General features: G+C 34.4%; 2 protein-coding genes across 6 annotated transcripts; one reads left to right on the top strand and one right to left on the bottom strand.

The window, feature by feature from the left end:
* Nucleotides 1-594: 594 nt before the first annotated feature.
* LOC145057317 (nuclear speckle RNA-binding protein A-like) lies at nucleotides 595-3,884 on the bottom strand. Of its 5 annotated transcripts, none has more exons than XM_079005124.1 (7): nucleotides 3,672-3,884; nucleotides 3,439-3,570; nucleotides 2,652-2,797; nucleotides 2,134-2,461; nucleotides 1,323-1,384; nucleotides 1,065-1,149; nucleotides 595-931 (listed from the first exon to the last, which is right to left on the bottom strand). In XM_079005124.1, exons 2-7 carry the CDS (start codon nucleotides 3,551-3,553, stop codon nucleotides 825-827), a joined length of 843 nt encoding a protein of 280 aa, XP_078861250.1. In that variant the 5' UTR covers nucleotides 3,554-3,570; nucleotides 3,672-3,884; the 3' UTR covers nucleotides 595-824. The 5 variants fall into 5 exon arrangements, with proteins under 5 accessions (XP_078861250.1, XP_078861249.1, XP_078861248.1 ...); XM_079005123.1 differs by having other exon boundaries at nucleotides 3,439-3,558; XM_079005122.1 differs by having other exon boundaries at nucleotides 3,439-3,555.
* Nucleotides 3,885-11,479: 7,595 nt separating this feature from the next.
* LOC145057316 (PH, RCC1 and FYVE domains-containing protein 1-like) lies at nucleotides 11,480-17,449 on the top strand. Its single transcript, XM_079005121.1, has 9 exons — nucleotides 11,480-12,025; nucleotides 12,602-12,688; nucleotides 13,108-13,197; nucleotides 13,318-13,404; nucleotides 13,485-13,601; nucleotides 13,684-15,762; nucleotides 15,828-15,974; nucleotides 16,043-16,566; nucleotides 17,063-17,449. The coding sequence occupies exons 1-9, from the start codon at nucleotides 11,978-11,980 to the stop codon at nucleotides 17,226-17,228; spliced, it is 3,345 nt and encodes a 1,114-aa protein (XP_078861247.1). The 5' UTR covers nucleotides 11,480-11,977; the 3' UTR covers nucleotides 17,229-17,449.
* Nucleotides 17,450-18,345: the final 896 nt, after the last annotated feature.

Below are 18,345 nucleotides of genomic sequence, written 5' to 3'. Positions count from 1 at the left end.
ATTAAACCTTATTTTTTATCAACTAGCTTATAAACTAATAGTTAGCTTTTTGGTTAATACACCAAACATAACCTAAGACTTTGGAGGTTTAAACTATTTTTTTATTTTCAAATTACTTTTTTTTTCGATCACATCTTTTTCTCCATCATCTTTATTACAAAATCTTCATTTTTTAACAAAGATTGGTTTTTGTCCCTTTCCATCATCTCTATTATATAATTTTAATGTATATATTTAACACGAATAGCTAGTTTGAAACTTACGAATTAACCATAAACACGTTCAGAACTTAACCCAAAAACACAAAGAAGAATTTTGAAAATCATGCATAGGATTTGAGAATTTTTGCATACTATATGAATTTTCGAACCTCCTGAAAAAAAAAAAAGTTTTTTAAATTCATGTTTTGTCAGAAAAAATAGTTCAAAAATTATAAATTTTCAAATCCCGTTGCCATTTGCAAAAAAAACCAAGTAAAAATGGTTATTGGCTTCTAATAATTAACCTTGTATCACGTCAACTCGTACTACATTGACTAATTATCTTAATTGATTTTATTAAATTCAAAAAATACAAATACAAACTCCAAAAGAATTTCAAAGAGTAAACAATCTAAAACCCAAATTTTCTTTAAATAATCTAAAGTGTTGTATTTTCTAGTTACTATATTTAGTTGTTGTATGGAGGGCGAATGAATAATCATTAGAAAGACTTTAACAATACAAAATAATAAAACACCAGACCATTACAAGACTAAATTAAAAATAATAATAATTAAAAAAAAAAAAAAAAAAAAAAAAAAAAATCTTCCTCTGCATGCCAGCTCATCGCCTACCACCCCGGCGCGTGGGTCCCGACCGTGGACCCGGATACTTGGAGAACTGTAGCCTCAGATATGCAGAATCAGGATCATGTTCATCCATCTTATAACCTATTCACCAAAATAATCAAATAAATAAATAAATAAAATGATGTAATAGAAAGAAATGAAAGTAAGATTCTATAATACACAAATAAAATGAAGTAAATTGCTATCTCTTGCATTTAGCCTTAAAAATCATTACCTTGTAAAGCACTCATTGCAGTTGCTGCACAAGCGGGAGTACTAAAATCCACAAAGCTAATGATAACAGGATCTCCATTTCGCTGCTACAAAGAGAAAAATAATACAAATTTAATTTGTATTAAATAAAAGTAGGATATTTATATAAACATATTAATGGAAGTATGATGCTATTTCTTGCATTTAACCAATATAAAAATATAAGTAGCAAAGTAGAAAACAAATAAAATCAAATTTGGTGTTGTGAATTTTGGCTTACATGTTTTGATTCCTTGCTTACAAGTCGCACTTCTTTATACCCAACAAAAGGACGAAATATATCTTGGTACCAAAGTAAAAGAATGTGAGTATTTCATTTAATATTGTACAAAAGACACGAGGGGCATTTACGTCTTTTGCACACAGGAGAGGTTGAGAGATCAAGAGCAAGTCTTTGTCCCGCCTTTTTGAATGGGACAAAAACTTGCAATTTTTGTCACATTAATATCAGCCTCAGTCTTAGTCCAATGCATGTAAAATGACCATATTGCCCCTCTCCCGCATAACAAACAGGCAAAAAGGATATTTCAAATGATGAAGGAGGAGGGCATTCACGTCTTTTTGCACAGGCGAGAGATCAAGAAGTCAAGAGAGAGTCTATGTCCCACCATCAGTTCAGTCCTAGTCCAATGCATGTATAATGACCATTTTGCCCAAGTCCTGCATAGCAAACGGGTCCCAAAGGATATTTATGATGATGAAGATTAGGAGGGCAGTCATGTCTTTTGCACATATGAGAGGTCAAGGGTTCAGTAACCCGTCCGTCTCTGTCCCACCTTTTTCAATGGGACAAAAAATTTCAATTTTTTGCTATCAGCATCAGTCTAAGTCCTAGTCCAATGCACGTAAAATGACCATTTTGTCCCTGTCCCGTGGGACTCAAAAGGATGCAAGCCACCTCTCTCCTCGTTAAAACTTTTTGAACGTGACAAAAACTTTCAACTTTTGTCCCATTACCATCAGTCTCAGTCCTAGTCCAACACAAGTAAAAAAATGACCATTTTGCCCCTGTCCTACATAACAAAGGATACGAGCCACTTCTCTCTTTGTGCAATTTGGTGGGAGTCCCTCAATGTAAAGGGTACTTGATGCATCAGCAGGAAGAGGCAAAGTTTCACGTACACCTCTACCCATCATATTCATATCAACAGGTGAATGATGATGATGATGATGATTATGATTATGATTATGATGATCCATTTGAAGGGCTCGACCATTAGGTCCATGATCAAGGCCCATGGGCCCAACACGGGTCATTGAAATCGGATCCGATAAAGGAAAAGAATGCATTCCACCACCAATTTCCCTTCCTACCCCTGACACAACACCATAGCCACTACCTTCCCCCGATGAAAGCTTCTAAATTAGTCATAAACAAGAACATGTAAGCAAACTAATCAAATAACACAACATTCATGTGCTCTTTCTTTTTGACTTAATAAAAAAAGTCAAGAAAATAAGATTTTTTAAGATTATTTATCCAGACAACACTTCATACAAGGTGGACTTAAAAAGAAAAAAAAAAAAAAAAGAAAAGAAAAGGGATTACTGCAGTTTGGAGGTAGTGATCATATGCAGATCCAATTGTCTTTGTGTCCTTTATAGCATGACTGTGGGCCCCTCCAAGATCATCATTTTGTGGCAAATAATTATTAGGCATTTCATAAGAGAATGGTAATCCAGCAGGTGGGAGGTCTGCATTTATCCATAACAGGTTATAAATTAGCCACTTATTAAGTATTATTACAGTTATATGCCACTTGCTATAACAGGTTATAATGGTATATTTTAAACAACCATTAATTGATTATAATTGGTTACCTTCTAGACATTAAAATGAGAATAATGACTAAATGAGCACATATACAATATAATTGGTTGCTAAATACCTAAATCATTAAATGAGCACATACGGAATCGTTTGTTGCTAAATCTTGACATAAACCCTTCTTTATGCTCAAATGTTAAAGAACTGATATTTTGTCAACTAAAAATTTAGAATGTTAAATTCTAGAAAATCAAGATCAGGCCTGGTTGAATGTTGTTACATAGAAGAAGCATTGAGATTGAAAGTAGTGGGATATGGATCACAAAGATCTTGGGTGGATTCAAGTACTTTTAGACAATTGATTCAGGATATTTCGAAGTCACCCTAGACTACTGGAACGGATCCAGATTCCAGGAAATAGACATGTGTATTGCACCATGATTACATCAAAGTTAATTAGCTATGCGATTTTACATGTGTGATTCAAAGCATCAATCTTGCATACCTATATAACAAAGCACTACCAATAATCAAACAAAAAAGCTAATAGAGATCAATTGGTATCTACCATAATCAGAACGAGGTCGTTTAAGCAGTGAGGCTGAAGAATATAGTTGCTGTTGTTCGTGCTGTTGTTGTTGCTGCTGCTGCTCTCGTTGTCTACTCCAATAGCCATCTGCCATTTCTGCTGTAAATTCAGCTTGTGCAAGTAAAGTATCGAATCAAACGAAAGACGAAACTGAAAATCCGTGAAGAAATGCGATAATTGAAGGGTAATTAGCGAGAATCCGAGTTAAGTACCTGGCACAGGGTATAGAACCCTAGGGTTTGCGTGATGTGCCCTGTCGTTAAAGGGCAAACAGAATCAAAATTGAAGGCTTCTCTCGTTAGGAATTTGGATTGCGGATGCAGTTTGAAGCGACTCAAGAGAAGTCAAGTGGCAACGACGCACGTCCACTCCGTAGACGTGGATTTGTTACGCTATTGGCCCCTAGGGTTGCATAATTGTGGTGACTCCAAACGTGTTGGTGGTAGGTTCTTTTCGTTACAAAAAAATTAGGGGATAATCAATAAATATCATTAATTGATTATTTTTTTTTTTTTGAAAATTTATTATAAAACTATTATTTATTATATTTGTAATATATTATGTTTGTAAAATTACTTAAGAATAGGTTTATAAAAAAGAAATTATGAATATGAATTCATTGAGAAACACAATAAAATAGTACAAAAAAAAAAAAAAAACGATAATTCTATATAAAATATAACGGCCAGTTCACTCGATGCAATTTGACATGGTTTTAAAATAATATGAAATAGACATTGTATCTCAAACCTCTATATAATTTATACTAAGATCGTTTTTATGTTAAAATATCAAACTATACACTAAATATATTATTATATATAGTGTTGGTGCATATTGTAACATTGAATATAATGTTATATTATTCATCAACACTATCTTTTTACACTATAAAAGTTGGATAAAATATAATATACCTACAATAATTTGTTCGGTGTTAAGTATAATTTAAGAAAGAATTTAGTTGTTGTATTATTTTTTTATACTATAATTATAATTATAAGTTTAGTATAAAAGCTAGTGTTAAGGATTGGAAATTATCTAAAATCTAATACAAATTTAGGAAACAAACAAATCTCACAAGAAATAAATGATTTATTAATGCATCTCCCTAAATACGGTCGATTGACTTGCTTTTTGTCTCCTTTTGATCAATGATTGTGTATCCTCTAACGAGATGGGCTCGTGTTTTTTCCTAAGTCGGGAAACTAGTTGGCATCCGTTTCTAAAAAAGAGATCGCACTTTCAGTGTTTGTAATTGCATAAGAGATCAATGAAACTTATGAATGTTTCGTTCCGAATAAATATTATATTCCTGTCAGACGGTTAATTGATATATAGATCAACCCTAAGTGGTGTTTCTTAAGACAAGAAGACATTGATTAAACAAACGTATCGAAAGTCCCATCGGGATGGTGAAACTGACAACTTTCGGTTACGGTTGATTACTTGGAGAAGGTGATCTCTGTACGTAGGCATCCATAGGCTTCTACGGTTCTACCATAGAAGATTCTAATATGATATATTCCTTTGGATGTGAAAATCAATAGTAATTTAATATATAAAGTCGAATAGTTAAAGGGTTTTTTTTATATATACAATCATGTTGGTTAAAAACTTATTACAAACAAAGTAGGAGTTAAACCACTAATTAATCCGGTAATTACACTTCCTTTAAATGTTAATCATGAAATCTCCTTTGATACTTCTTGCTTCTTCATCTCTGTGTCTTTAATTGGAAAAATGCTTCTTTTCTCTTGTAAACAAACACAAAAATTACCGTAGTCGCAATGAAATCATCCAATATGATTGTGTGTTTTTTTTCCTTGGGTCTACATGGTTGTATAAATGTCCTTTGTGCGCTTCCTTTCACACGATTGTGTGGATTTTAAGGCATGTATCTATATGTTTATGTCTATATGGTTGTGTAAATGTCCTTTCTGCCCTTCCTTTCACACGATTGTGTGGATTCAATGAAACTTATGAATGTTTCGTTCGGAATAAATATTATATTCCCGTCAGAGAGTTAACTGGTATATAGATTAACCCTAAGTGGTGTTTCTTAAGACAAGAAGACATTGATTAAACAAAACGTATCGAAAGTCCCATCAAGATGGTGAAATTGACAACTTTCGGCTACGGTTGATTGCTTGGAGAAGGTGATCTCTATGCATAGGCATCCATAGGCTTCTACGTGTCTACCATAGAAGATTCTAATATGATATATTCCTTTGGATGTGAAAATCAATAGTAATTTAATATATAAAGTTGAATAGTTAAAGGGTTTTTTTTATATACAATCATGTTGGTTAAAAGCTTATTACAAACAAAGTAGGAGTTAAACCAATAATTAATCCGGTAATTACACTTCCTTCAAATGTTAATCATGAAATCTCCTTTGATACTTCTTGCTTCTTCATCTCTGTGTCTTTAATTGGAAAAATGCTTCTTTTCTCTCGTAAACAAACACAAAAATTACCGTAATGAAATCATCCAATATGATTGTGTGCTTTTTTTTCCTTGGGTCTACATGGTTGTGTAAATGTCCTTTGTGCCCTTCCTTTCACACGATTGTGTGGATTTTAAGGCATGTATCTATATGTTTATGTCTATATGTTTGTGTCTATATGTTGTTGGATCACCATCTTGTGATTTCTATTTTTTCGTTTCTGGCTTTTGGCACCTGAAAATAGTCCCAACGGATCCTCAAATGTTCCAAACCATGTCCCACGACAATAAACCAACTCCACACAAGTACACAAAAGTCCCATAAAGCAATGAAATGCATCATGTGAATGTGTGAAATGCAATGCAAAAGGACAAGGAAAACATGTTAAAATATGCATAATTGTATACTAGGGCAAGTGTATTTAAAATAGGAGGATCTATTCATATGTCGTAAGTGCTATTAACTTTTTCAGATCATGCTTATTGTTGACAAGGCTTAAAATGCATCCAATACATATAAAAGAATGGTTTTGTTTATGAATCTAAATTAATTATACTAACAACGCCGCAAAGCACATTTAGAAATAATTATATATGTATAATGGAGTCCCACTAATCACACCTGCCATGAGTGCAAGAGAAACCTAATAATCATTCCAAACAAAGGCATGGGAAGATTTAATTATTTAACAATAATAATTCTTGTTTTAACCCAAGTTGCTTCCATAATAAAATCAAACAGTCTATTCCACAGATTGAAAGGTTAAAAGTTTTGTTAAAAATCCAGACAAAATAAGAATGCAATGTATTTTATCAAGCGTTAATGAACTCGTGTTACAATATTCACAATATTAATGTATCTATATTTTTATGGATCAAGTACAAGGCGAAAACACAACCGTTAAACTAAACTTCTTTGTGCAATAGTAATGTATTTTTTTTTTTTTCACATTTTTTGATCTTGTTTTGTTGAAACTTTGAAAACTTACACTGTTTACATAATAATAGCAACATGTTTACAACTCCTTGGACATAACAAACTTATATTTATTTACTAATAATGGCAATTTGTAAAAAATAAAACACATTCAAAATATAAGTATGTTGGTGTTATAAATAAAGTTCAATTACAAAGTTATCATGGATAAAAATAAAATGCATTACGGTTAAAACTAAAGTACATTGTCCATATTGGTTGCAAGTGCAAAGTACACTATTATTCTACACAATTTTATGCGTAAAATAAACTAAATGCATTGTTATTATAAGTAAAAACTAAAAATATATTATCCATATTTGTAGTATGTTACTATTATACACAATTTTATCTCGAATATGGTAATGTCATAAATTCTTAGCCGACTTGTGGGAGTGTTTGCACATCTAACCTTGTGTTGCTAGCGCAATGGCAGTGACACATCAAAACTTATGAAAATTCTCTTTGGGCTCTTGTAATTCGTAATATAAACAAGTATTTTTGTCAAAAGGGTGAGCCTTTAGTTAAATGATATATTCTCGAGACGTGACTTGTTATTGCTAAATTAACGAGGACCATTTCATACATCGTGATTGGCCTTTGCCTATTTATTCAAAATGAATGTAAGAAATGGATATGGACTAAGGTTTTGGAAGGATAAGTAGGCTGAAAATACACCTCTTAAAGACAGATTTGGTCGTTTATACCTTATTGAAGCCGAGAAAAAGTGCATTGTTTCTCACAGGGTATTGATCAAGGAAGACTTGTCCATTCATTGGTCATGGAATTGGAAAAGAAGGAGATACCAAGTTGAATAGCTTGAGTATTTTAATTTCGTCCAACTATTAGAAACTTTTAGGTTTTTGTTTCATGTGGCACTTAGTAATAGCTGGGTGATCACTAAATCCATTAGATCAATCCTTGATGCTTCAGTTTTCAACCCTTGTCTTTGTCTTCGTAGGGGTGTTGAGGGGAGCAAAATGGGCAGCATCATAAGACCCGATTTTTTTATTATATATTTTTATTTAAAAATAAAAACCTTATAATAATGATAATTACTCATTTTTTCTGACTCGTCCTAGGCATTTGATGATATTTGATTCCTTATGACCAACCATGATTGTCTTATTTAAAAAAAAAACTAAGGAATGTGCATAGCACCAAAAAACCAGTCCTAAATCGAAAATAACTAAAAGGTAAAACAATTTTGAAAATCAGTATTCTAAATTTGTTTAAAAAGAAATCAAAATATTCAGTCGGATTTTAAACAAACACAAATATACATTAAACTATGCTGTCTAGTTATACTGCTTAATAATTTTCAATTAATATTTAACAAAATACATGTTTATTTTACTAAAAGCATACACAAGCAGAAAAATAACTAAACTAACAGATCTAAAACAACCAAAACTCAAAACACAGTTTTGTAAAACTCCGACCAATGCATTATGGCTTGGTTTCACTTTTATGCTAACATTGAACCGAGCCCTAATGTTAATTTTTAATTTTAATTTAACAAGTATAATTAAAAAAGAAAAAGCATTGAGAGTGATTGAAATTGAACAGTGTTTGGTGAGCTTCCCCTTCCAAGTTTACACATACACCCCACTTAGTTTATTTTATTACAAAAGGGCCCCGCATATGCATCATTCATACCAATACCTTGGTCGCTCACCTACACAATCTTCGTAGCTCGTCATCCCAAAATTCTGAGCCGATTACCGATGACGAGAACGCTTTTTTTCACTTTTCTTTTTGTCACGCATGCTTCGAGGAAAGATCGCCGTACTTAATAATCCTCGTTACCCTTCATTGATTATTACTTAGTTAATCAAAGTTTTAATGATTCAAATATGATATTATAATACCTTTTTTTTTATTGTAAATAAAATCTTTTCTAATTCTAAGACAATAATATTATAGTAATTAGGGAATGCGTAACCACTATTATTTCTTTGTGTTGGTATATCAGTTTTCATTAACTATTTTGTTAACATGTTATCAAAAACATTTTCCAATCACTGGTTGTTTCTATTATTATTTTTTAAATTGTCTAATATGTTTTAAAAAAGGAATAATACTTGATAGTAATATTTAATGAAACAAATATAGTACAATACAGAAAGTTAGAAAAATAAATACCTGGTTATTTGTTTGAAAATATAAAAAGTAATAAATTATTGCATGCATAGTTAAAAAATATAAATATAAATACTCTATAATTATTATAAGTTCAATATTTAATATTAAAATTAAAATTAAAATAAAAATAAAACAAATTGAATGATCAGAAAATGATAAATATTTTAGAATTAAATATGATTAAAGAGTTATTAAATGAAGGGGTTTTACACCCAAAACTTCAAATATCATTTAGTACAATCTAAACGATTGATAGTAGTGTGACCAAATAATAAACATAATAATTTTTCAATAATATAAACTTGTTTTATTTGATTATATAGCATTAGGCTTTCAAAAAAACTTCACGTTGAATATGTTTTGATAATATATTATTAGCAAATAATTCGAGTATGAACGTTAGTGAGTATATATAATTAACATTTAAAAAAAAATCATGCTTTAATTATAGCCTCTTAAAATCTTCCTGTTTAATATGTTATAAAACTGTTTTATGAAATAATTTGAGTTTGAATTTGATTGAATAAATTTCTGTTTATATTTTAAGTACATAAATAAAATTGGAGCATTTATATATTTTTCATAATATTTTGATGTGAATGATGTTAATAACTTCTTTTACTATACTTAATTATTTGAGATAGTTTCATAGTTACTTTTAAATAATTCAATATGTCTAGTGAAACTTAAGATATCACATACAATTTTGAAAAAAAAATAAAATCTAACGCAAATCACAAAAATGGTCCATATAATTTCGTCAAAATCGTAAATTTAGCCCAAATTTGTACATTATTCGCATATCTACCTTAAAACTCTGAAACATGACATCCCCTCTCCATGTCAAGAGTAGCCACCACCACCACCATCTGCATCCATCATCAACCACCACCACATCCCCGGAACCACCATCTTAGACCCATCATTACCTTGTCATTCTCATTATCCTCACCATCTCCCTCCCATTCTCCTCACCGTCTTTTTCTCATTCTCTTCCTATCATAGTCGATTCATGTCCCTTCTTATCGTATAATCTCTTTCAAGTTCCTCCTTTGAAACCCCTTTTTTCTCTCATCTCCTTCATCATGTTTAAAAACTTCAAAATGCAAAATTAAAAATAATAAAAAAAAAACATCATAGTTATAAATTTTAATTTGGTTACAATCTTCAAGCAAATTTTTAAAGAAATAAATTTGATTTGACACTATAATTTTCATTTTTCGTGTGTAGATTAAGATTGTCTCATCATGTTTAAGTGTAAATGGTGTTTAAAATATGTATTTTGGAGGTTTGGTTGCACATTTTGTCATGTATGTGATTGGAGCTTTTGAACCCATATTCTTGATATGGTTTAGTAGGGTTTTATATGGTGTCTTTGAAGTGTATTTAAATGGAGCTTTTGAACCCATACTCTTGATATGGATTGGTAGGGTTTTGTAAGGCGTCTTTGAAGTGTAATTAAAGGAGGTATGGAAGAAAAAAATGTTTACATTAATGGACACATTTTTCAATTTATCCAATTGATTTTCAAAATGGTGGTGGTAGGGTGGGATGGGTGTCTTTTATATTTGTAATAAAACATAAACACAGAAAAAATTTGGTCATTTTTCACCGATTTAATGGTTGGTCATGGACGGTGTTAGCTAAGAGGAACCAACTTTGAATTTTGTGAAAATATATAAATACAATATATCAACTTTTCAAAAATTAGACGAAACTTAGGTGTCGTTTGTTTTGTCTGCGGATCACCTCTGCAACCCTCTGTAGCAGAAGAGATAGATTAAACGGCTGCAACATGTAATAAAAAATTTGTCTTTTTAACATCTGCAGATTGCTGCAATAAGTTAAAGTAAAATGTAAAGATGTTTGAAGTAGATGGTCAAAATGTTGCACCACGCAGCACATGCGCAACAATTTTTAAGTTAGAATCTTTTGAAAAACAAACAGTTGTGAAGGGTCAAATATTACGGCCGAGCTGCGCGACACAATAATAAGTGGTTAGAAAATGTTTTTAGAAAAAACAAACAACACCTTACTATTCTAACAAATTCTAACCGGATTATAAAGACAATTTATGTAATTTAGTCAAAATATCTAACTAAAGAAAGCTTTTTGTTTGAACTATTTTCAAAACTAAGCATGGTCAAATAATCTTCTCAACTTATTTACAAACTGATTATATCAATTCTTCTTAAAAAGAAAATGACACTTGACAATACTACAAGTTAAGTAAAAATGTAATTTAAATAGTTTAGATGGAGCAATTATCAAAACTTGTACAATATCAAAACAAAATTAATTCTTGATTACTTAAAGAAAATAAAATAGTTATGAAGTTATGTTACTATTTAATAAGATTGGCTTTAAATTATACTAATATATCGGAAATTATAACAGTGACAGAATAATTAGCATGTAGTATAAATTGGAAAACAGAATTGCGTTCTTACATTTACTCCGCCAAACAGCCAGAAATTCTCTCTTTGACTCCGCTTACTCCGACGGGACCACATTCCGATTTCGTCGCCTTCCGTCGTCAATCTACCAATTTGACGGCCGGGAACCGCCACTAATCAGCGTCAGTATCATACCTTTCTTCACCGGTTGAAAACAGATAAGCGTCAAGCATCATCCTTTCCCCCATTTATAGTTCAAGGTCAAACGGCTGTTGAAATCTTCCAAGACAACTCAAAGGTGTTCAGCTCAAACGGATTATTGGCGCGGTTTGTAGATCTGGTGGGCGGAGTTGGTGATTTCTAGGGTTTGAAAGGACGATTTTCGTTTCTCTGACAGCGACGTGAAGGGAAATTCGTATGCTTTGAGGGTTTGAACTTAGATGTGAAGTGAAAGGTTGATGGTAGTGTACGAAAGACCAAGCCTGCTCGCCATTGATGATGACCGGAGATTACAGTGACGTCTGGTGGTGGGCCGGTGAATCTGTCACATGGAATGGCAGATCTTGTTAGCTACGGTAACGCAGACCGTGACACCGAGCAGGTATTTTTGATTCCCCTATGATATATAGCCTGCCCTACCATCGGAAAATATGAGATCTTGTTAGGTTTGACATGACCAAATATATTATCACTCTTCTCCATGAATCTGTCTATATATATGAAGAGTAATTTAAGCAAAATATGCGTTTTCCTTATCAATTGCTACAGTTGAGGAATTGGATGTCTTCTCTTAGGGTGTTTGGTTTTGTACATTTCCTGGTAGAATAATTGAATTTTAGGGAGATCACTCAATGGCATTGGATCATAGCTATCTGTTAGCCTTAGGACAATGGAAGGAAAAAACTAGGGTTCTCACTCATGAAACTGTCATATGTATATCATGTTGGGCTCTAATTGATATACCAGTAATGGCCATGAAATTATATATCGTATTAATAAGCTACCATATAACTTATGCATATGTCTTAGTTACAAAACATACCATATATATAAATAGATCATCACGAATTATGTGAACAATTTAACTAATGATGTAGCTTGATCGATGGTTTATATGTTTACATGATATTGCAACTAGTATTTCCGTTGTTCTTAAATGCTCTCTTCCCTTTTGCAGACATTAATTGCTCTGAAGAAGGGCGCTCAGTTACTTAAATATGGTCGTAAAGGGAAGCCCAAATTTTGTCCTTTTAGACTTTCTCATGTGAGTTATCAAACTTGATCCTTACATTGAATCTGTCTTGAAAACTTCCTGATTACTGTTTTTGTTTTACTTCTTGCAACATTACATCATATGAACAAAAATTGCATGACATAACAATGTAAAGAAAGTTTGTGATGGTTCAAAATCTGTTTCTGTGGATGCATTTGTATCAGGGTAGTATTGTCATTTCACTCATATGTGTGTATTTTCCAAACGGAAGGATAAAATGGCCATTTATTCAAAAGAAACAGACTTTGTGTATACAACACTTACTCCATACACTCCAGACAAACATCATTTTCCTGTTCAACACTTAATCCATACAAACAAACACTAAATTTGAAAAAGACAAAACAAGCCCTTAGTTCTTTTTGAGAATATATGATTGCTGATGTCTTTATATCTAAAAATACACACAGGATGAATCATCTTTAATTTGGATTTCCACAAGTGGTGAAAGGAATCTGAAATTATCTTTAGTCTCAAGAATTGTCCCTGGACAACGAACTGTAAGTATCTATAATCATGTATCATTATTTACATATATGCCCCTCTATATGTCTTGCAAATATTTATCTCATTATCTAAAATATTTCACATAATGCTTCTTTTTACAAATATGCCACTAGGCTGTTTTCAGACGTTACCTACGCCCCGAAAAAGACTATCTTTCATTCTCTCTCATATACAACAACGGAAAACGATCTCTTGATTTGGTAAGTAATAATTCTAAAATCTAAACTTTTAATACAATTACATTTTCATCATTCTTTAAAAAAATTATTTGTTTTTTTAGATTTGTAAGGATAAAGTTGAAGCTGAAGTGTGGATAGCTGGCCTCAAAGCATTGATTTCTGGACAAGGAGGTCGTTCCAAAATTGATGGATGGAGTGAAGGAGGTCTCAACATTGAAGTAATTTTTCTTTTTAATTATTAATTGTGATTATTATTATTTTTTTTTTCTATTTTATACTAACTTAATCTTAAACAAACAGGAAAATAAAGATTCAACATCAAACAGTGCAAGTGACAATTCCATCAGTGCTCCACCAGATTTAAGCTCCCCAGACGCATCATTCGGCTCAAATTCCAACACTTCTCCCATGAATTATCAAAATTCTTCTACTTTTGAAAAGTCAACTACAATGTTTGACCAAACAAACATCCAAGTCAAAGGATTCGGGTCAGATGCTTTTCGGGTCAGTGTCTCAAGTGCTCCAAGCACATCCAGTCACGGGTCAGCCCAAGATGACTATGATGCTTTAGGTGACGTGTACATTTGGGGTGAAGTAATATGCGATAATAATAACATCATCAAATTAGGCCCCGATAAAAACCCTAATTCTTCAACCACTCGAGCAGATGTCCTCTTACCTCGACCCTTAGAATCCAACCTAGTCCTAGATGTAAACCATATATCGTGTGGGGTCCGCCACGCTGCCCTGGTCACCCGCCAAGGTGAAGTTTTCACATGGGGCGAAGAATCGGGCGGGCGGCTCGGGCACGGGTTCCAAAAAGACGTGACACAACCGCGTTTACTCGAATCATTATCCGTTTCCAACATCGATTTTGTCGCGTGCGGCGAGTTCCACACGTGCGCGGTTACAATGTCGGGCGAGCTTTACACATGGGGAGACGGGACCCACAACGCCGGGCTACTTGGGCACGGGACAAACGTGAGCCATTGGATCCCGAAACGAATCGGTCACCCTCTCGAAGGGCTTAAAATCGCGTCGGTCACCTGCGGGCCGTGGCATACCGCTTTGATTACCTCCACCGGGCAGCTGTTCACCTTCGGTGATGGGACATTCGGTGTTCTCGGTCACGGTGACCGAGAACACGTCCCCTGCCCGAGAGAGGTCGAATCATTATTAGGGTTACGAACTATCGCGGTTGCGTGTGGCGTATGGCACACCGCCGCGGTAGTCGAAGTAATCGTGACACGGTCGAGCACCGGAGTTTCCTCCGGGAAACTCTTCACATGGGGTGACGGGGATAAAAACCGGTTAGGTCATGGCGACCGAGAGCCGCGTCTCAAACCGACATGTGTCCCGTCGTTAATCGATTACAATTTCCACAAAGTCGCGTGTGGACATAGTTTGACTGTAGGGTTGACCACCTCCCGACACGTTTTCACAATGGGGAGCACAGTCTACGGGCAACTCGGGAACCCTCAATGTGACGGAAAGCTCCCGTGTTTGGTAGAAGACAAACTATCCGGTGAGCCCGTTGACGAAATCGCATGTGGGGCCTACCATGTTGCGGTTTTAACTTCCCGAAATGAAGTCTACACATGGGGAAAAGGGGCGAACGGACGGTTAGGGCACGGAGACATCGAAGACCGAAAAACCCCGACTTTAGTCGAATCGTTAAAAGACCGACATGTGAAGTTTATATCTTGCGGGTCGAATTACACTGCTTCCATTTGTCTACACAAATGGGTTTCGGGGACCGAGCAGTCGCAGTGTTCATCGTGTAGACAAGCGTTTGGGTTTACTAGAAAGCGACATAATTGCTATAACTGCGGGCTTGTTCATTGCCATTCGTGTAGCTCAAGAAAAGCATTACGTGCCGCTTTAGCGCCGAACCCGAGTAAACCGCATCGCGTGTGCGATTCGTGTTTTGTTAAATTGAGTAAAATGGCGGAAGCGGGCGTAGGGAGTAGACGAAATGTGATGCCACGGTTGTCGGGGGATAACAAAGATAGATTGGATAAATCGGATATGAGATTAGCAAAGTCGGGGTTGCCTTCGAATCATGATTTGATTAAGTTGTTGGATAATAAAGCGGCCCGCCAAGGGAGAAAGGCGGATGCGTTTCCGGTAGGGCGGTCTTCTCAGGCGGGTGGTGGTGGTGGTGGTGGGGATTTCCGGTACGCGGTTCCGAGGCCGATTGTGACTCAGTCGGGTGTTAATTCGAGGGCGGTTTCACCGTTCTCGAGGAAATCGAGTCCTCCGAGATCGGCGACACCGGTTCCTACAACATCGGGACTTTCTTTCTCGAAAAATGTGGCGGATAGTTTGAAGAGGACTAATGATTTGTTGAATCAAGAAGTTCTTAAATTACGTGGGCAGGTAGATTCTTAAAGTTTTGTTAAATTACAATGTTTTGTTTTTTAATTTTTATGAATCTTGTTTAGGTTGATAGCCTCAGACATCAATGTGAAATTCAAGAGGCAGAACTTCAAAAGTCAAGAAAACAATCTCAGGAAGCAATGGTATTGGCTGCTGAGGAATCTGCTAAATGTAATGCTGCTAAAGACGTGATAAAGTCTCTTACATCACAGGTATTTTCTTACAGTTAATTAACAAAAAAAATAGTTTTTATGATTAAATTTGTTATTATATATTGCAGCTTAAAGATATGGCAGAGAGATTGCCACCTGGATCCTATGACCTTGACAGCATTAAGTTACCAAATGGTCTGGACTCGAATTCCATGCTTCACAATCCTGATACAAGTGAAGAAAATCAAATAATAACTCCAATGGACACGACATCTTCTATAAATGAAACATCGGGATCCACTGAATCATTCGCTGGATTCACTGAATCTGTACGGACATCTAACGGGAATGATGGCGATTCAGATGCCAGATCTCTTAATGGCACCACAGGGGCAGTTGTGGAAATGGGGAACAAATATTTGCCGGATCATGCACCTCCTTCTCAAGAAGCAGAAAATAACGGCTTCAAATCTAGAAATCCAGCTTCCAATAGTAACAATAACAACCACCACAACAACAACAATAATAATAATACCTATAATGCCACTGATCAAGTTGAGGCCGAATGGATCGAGCAATATGAGCCTGGAGTGTACATAACACTTGTAGCTCTACGTGATGGGACCCGTGATCTCAAAAGAGTCCGCTTCAGGTACTTCCCGTTACATAAAACAGGTTGTACTGTGTTTCTCATGCATTGGACTGAGACGGAGACTGATGTCTATAGGACAAAAAAATGCAAAATTTTGTCCCACCCAAAAAGGTGGGACACGAACTTACTTTCGATCTCTCGTCGCGCAAAAGACATAAATGCCCTCCTCGCCTTCATCATGAAAAACAACTCTTGAAAAGTTTGTCAGGTCTGTCCCGCCCAGTCTACTCCCATCATGTCCCGTTACACGGGACATGATTGGATTGGACAGGATGGACCTAACAAACTTTTCAAATGTTGTTTTTCATGATGAAGACGAGAAGAGCATTTACGTCTTTTGCGTGACGAGAGATCGACAGTAAGTTCGTGTCCAGTCTTTTTGGGCGTGACAAAAATTTGCATTTTTTTTTATCGTATTGACATCAGTCTCACAGACCAATGCATGTCAAACAGAGTATAAGGTGACATACTTAAAATTGGTTGTATGAATGTGCAGTCGTAGGAGATTTGGGGAGCACCAAGCGGAGACATGGTGGTCGGAAAACCGTGAAAAAGTTTATGAGAGATATAATGTGCGAGGTGGGTCAGATAAGTCATCAGTATCTGCTGCCCAGACTGCCCGAAGGTCAGGGGAATCTCTAGGTACACCCAGCCAGTACTAAAATGCTCTTTACCAACAGAGATGATTCCTTTCCATGGCTCCTAATTTTTTTTCTTTTTTTTTTTACTCAGATATTAATTTTTGATTTACCTTTTTTATTGTGATTTATTTATTTAGAGGGTTTAAATTAAATTCAAGGGTAGTTGGTTGTTACCTTTGTATTGTGGTGTAGTGTACATAACTCGGTAGTTATTTTTATGATTATATCTATTTAACAACCAACCTACCATGTTCTCTCTCTCTCTCTCTCTCTCTCTCTCTCTCTCTCTCTCAAGAATTTCAATGAATTTATATCTATATTTTTTTTACCAAATCAATGCAACAAAGTGACTTTCTTACTAATTTATATATATCTATGTTTTATTTGTAACCGAAGATTCCAACCTAAAACAAGAACAAATAAATTAATTAACGTTTACTTTTAAAAAAATTTCATAGGTTAACTTTACAACATTCACGAAATGGTGAAAGTACGTAAACACTAGTGATTTTGCTATCACATCAGCACAAGGTATACCAGAGCATTGTCATTTATTACAATGAGCACAAGGTACAGAGCATTGTCATTTATTACAAATGAGCACAAGGTATACCAGAGCATTGCCATTTATTAAATATACGAGTAATATCATGTAGAATTGTAGATTCTCATCATTCTTCATTTCATGTAATCATGTACTTTAAAGATTTTACTCTCGACAGGGTATACCTTATAAGGTACACATTTGAATATCCTCCTTCAAAGCACAAGTAAAACTTGATTTCATCATAAATTCATGATGCAATAGATATTATGATTCTTATCATACAATGCTAAAATAGTTATATGTTGATGTTTGTATATTTATCTCCACCATCTTTGTGTTGAGAATATCAACATTCCATCGTATTATGTAAAAACCTTGATGATCATCATTATCTTTACATTTCATTAATCTATCGACCATGGCCGGTTCTAGGAATCAAATGCCCATGACGAAACGGAGAAAAAAAGGCTCTTAGGCCTTAATGTGTAACATGTTAACGAATTAAATTACATAAACTAATTTTTTATTAAAATGACGATAAACCTTATAGCAATAAACATAACAAAATCAAAGTATTTTAATGACTAATAA

This window comes from Lactuca serriola, chromosome 6, assembly GCF_051521515.1.
Source record: "Lactuca serriola cultivar US96UC23 chromosome 6, Lser_US96UC23_V15, whole genome shotgun sequence".
Classification (NCBI taxonomy): domain Eukaryota; kingdom Viridiplantae; phylum Streptophyta; class Magnoliopsida; order Asterales; family Asteraceae; genus Lactuca; species Lactuca serriola.
This window is presented reverse-complemented; position numbering and strand designations above follow the sequence as displayed.

Bases quoted from the DNA above. Each gene is read 5' to 3' on its own strand.
- LOC145057317 (XM_079005124.1), bottom strand. From the start codon at position 3,553: ATGGCAGATGGCTATTGGAGTAGACAACGAGAGCAGCAGCAGCAACAA. The intron at 1,385-2,133 runs GTATCCTTTGTT...TTTGGTACCAAG, and splicing joins CACAAAGAGAGAAGTGGCTC to ATATATTTCGTCCTTTTGTT. The intron at 932-1,064 runs GTAATGATTTTT...TTTGGTGAATAG, and splicing joins TGCAATGAGTGCTTTACAAG to GTTATAAGATGGATGAACAT.
- LOC145057316 (XM_079005121.1), top strand. From the start codon at position 11,978: ATGGCAGATCTTGTTAGCTACGGTAACGCAGACCGTGACACCGAGCAG. The intron at 13,405-13,484 runs GTAAGTAATAAT...TTGTTTTTTTAG, and splicing joins GAAAACGATCTCTTGATTTG to ATTTGTAAGGATAAAGTTGA. The intron at 13,602-13,683 runs GTAATTTTTCTT...TTAAACAAACAG, and splicing joins AAGGAGGTCTCAACATTGAA to GAAAATAAAGATTCAACATC.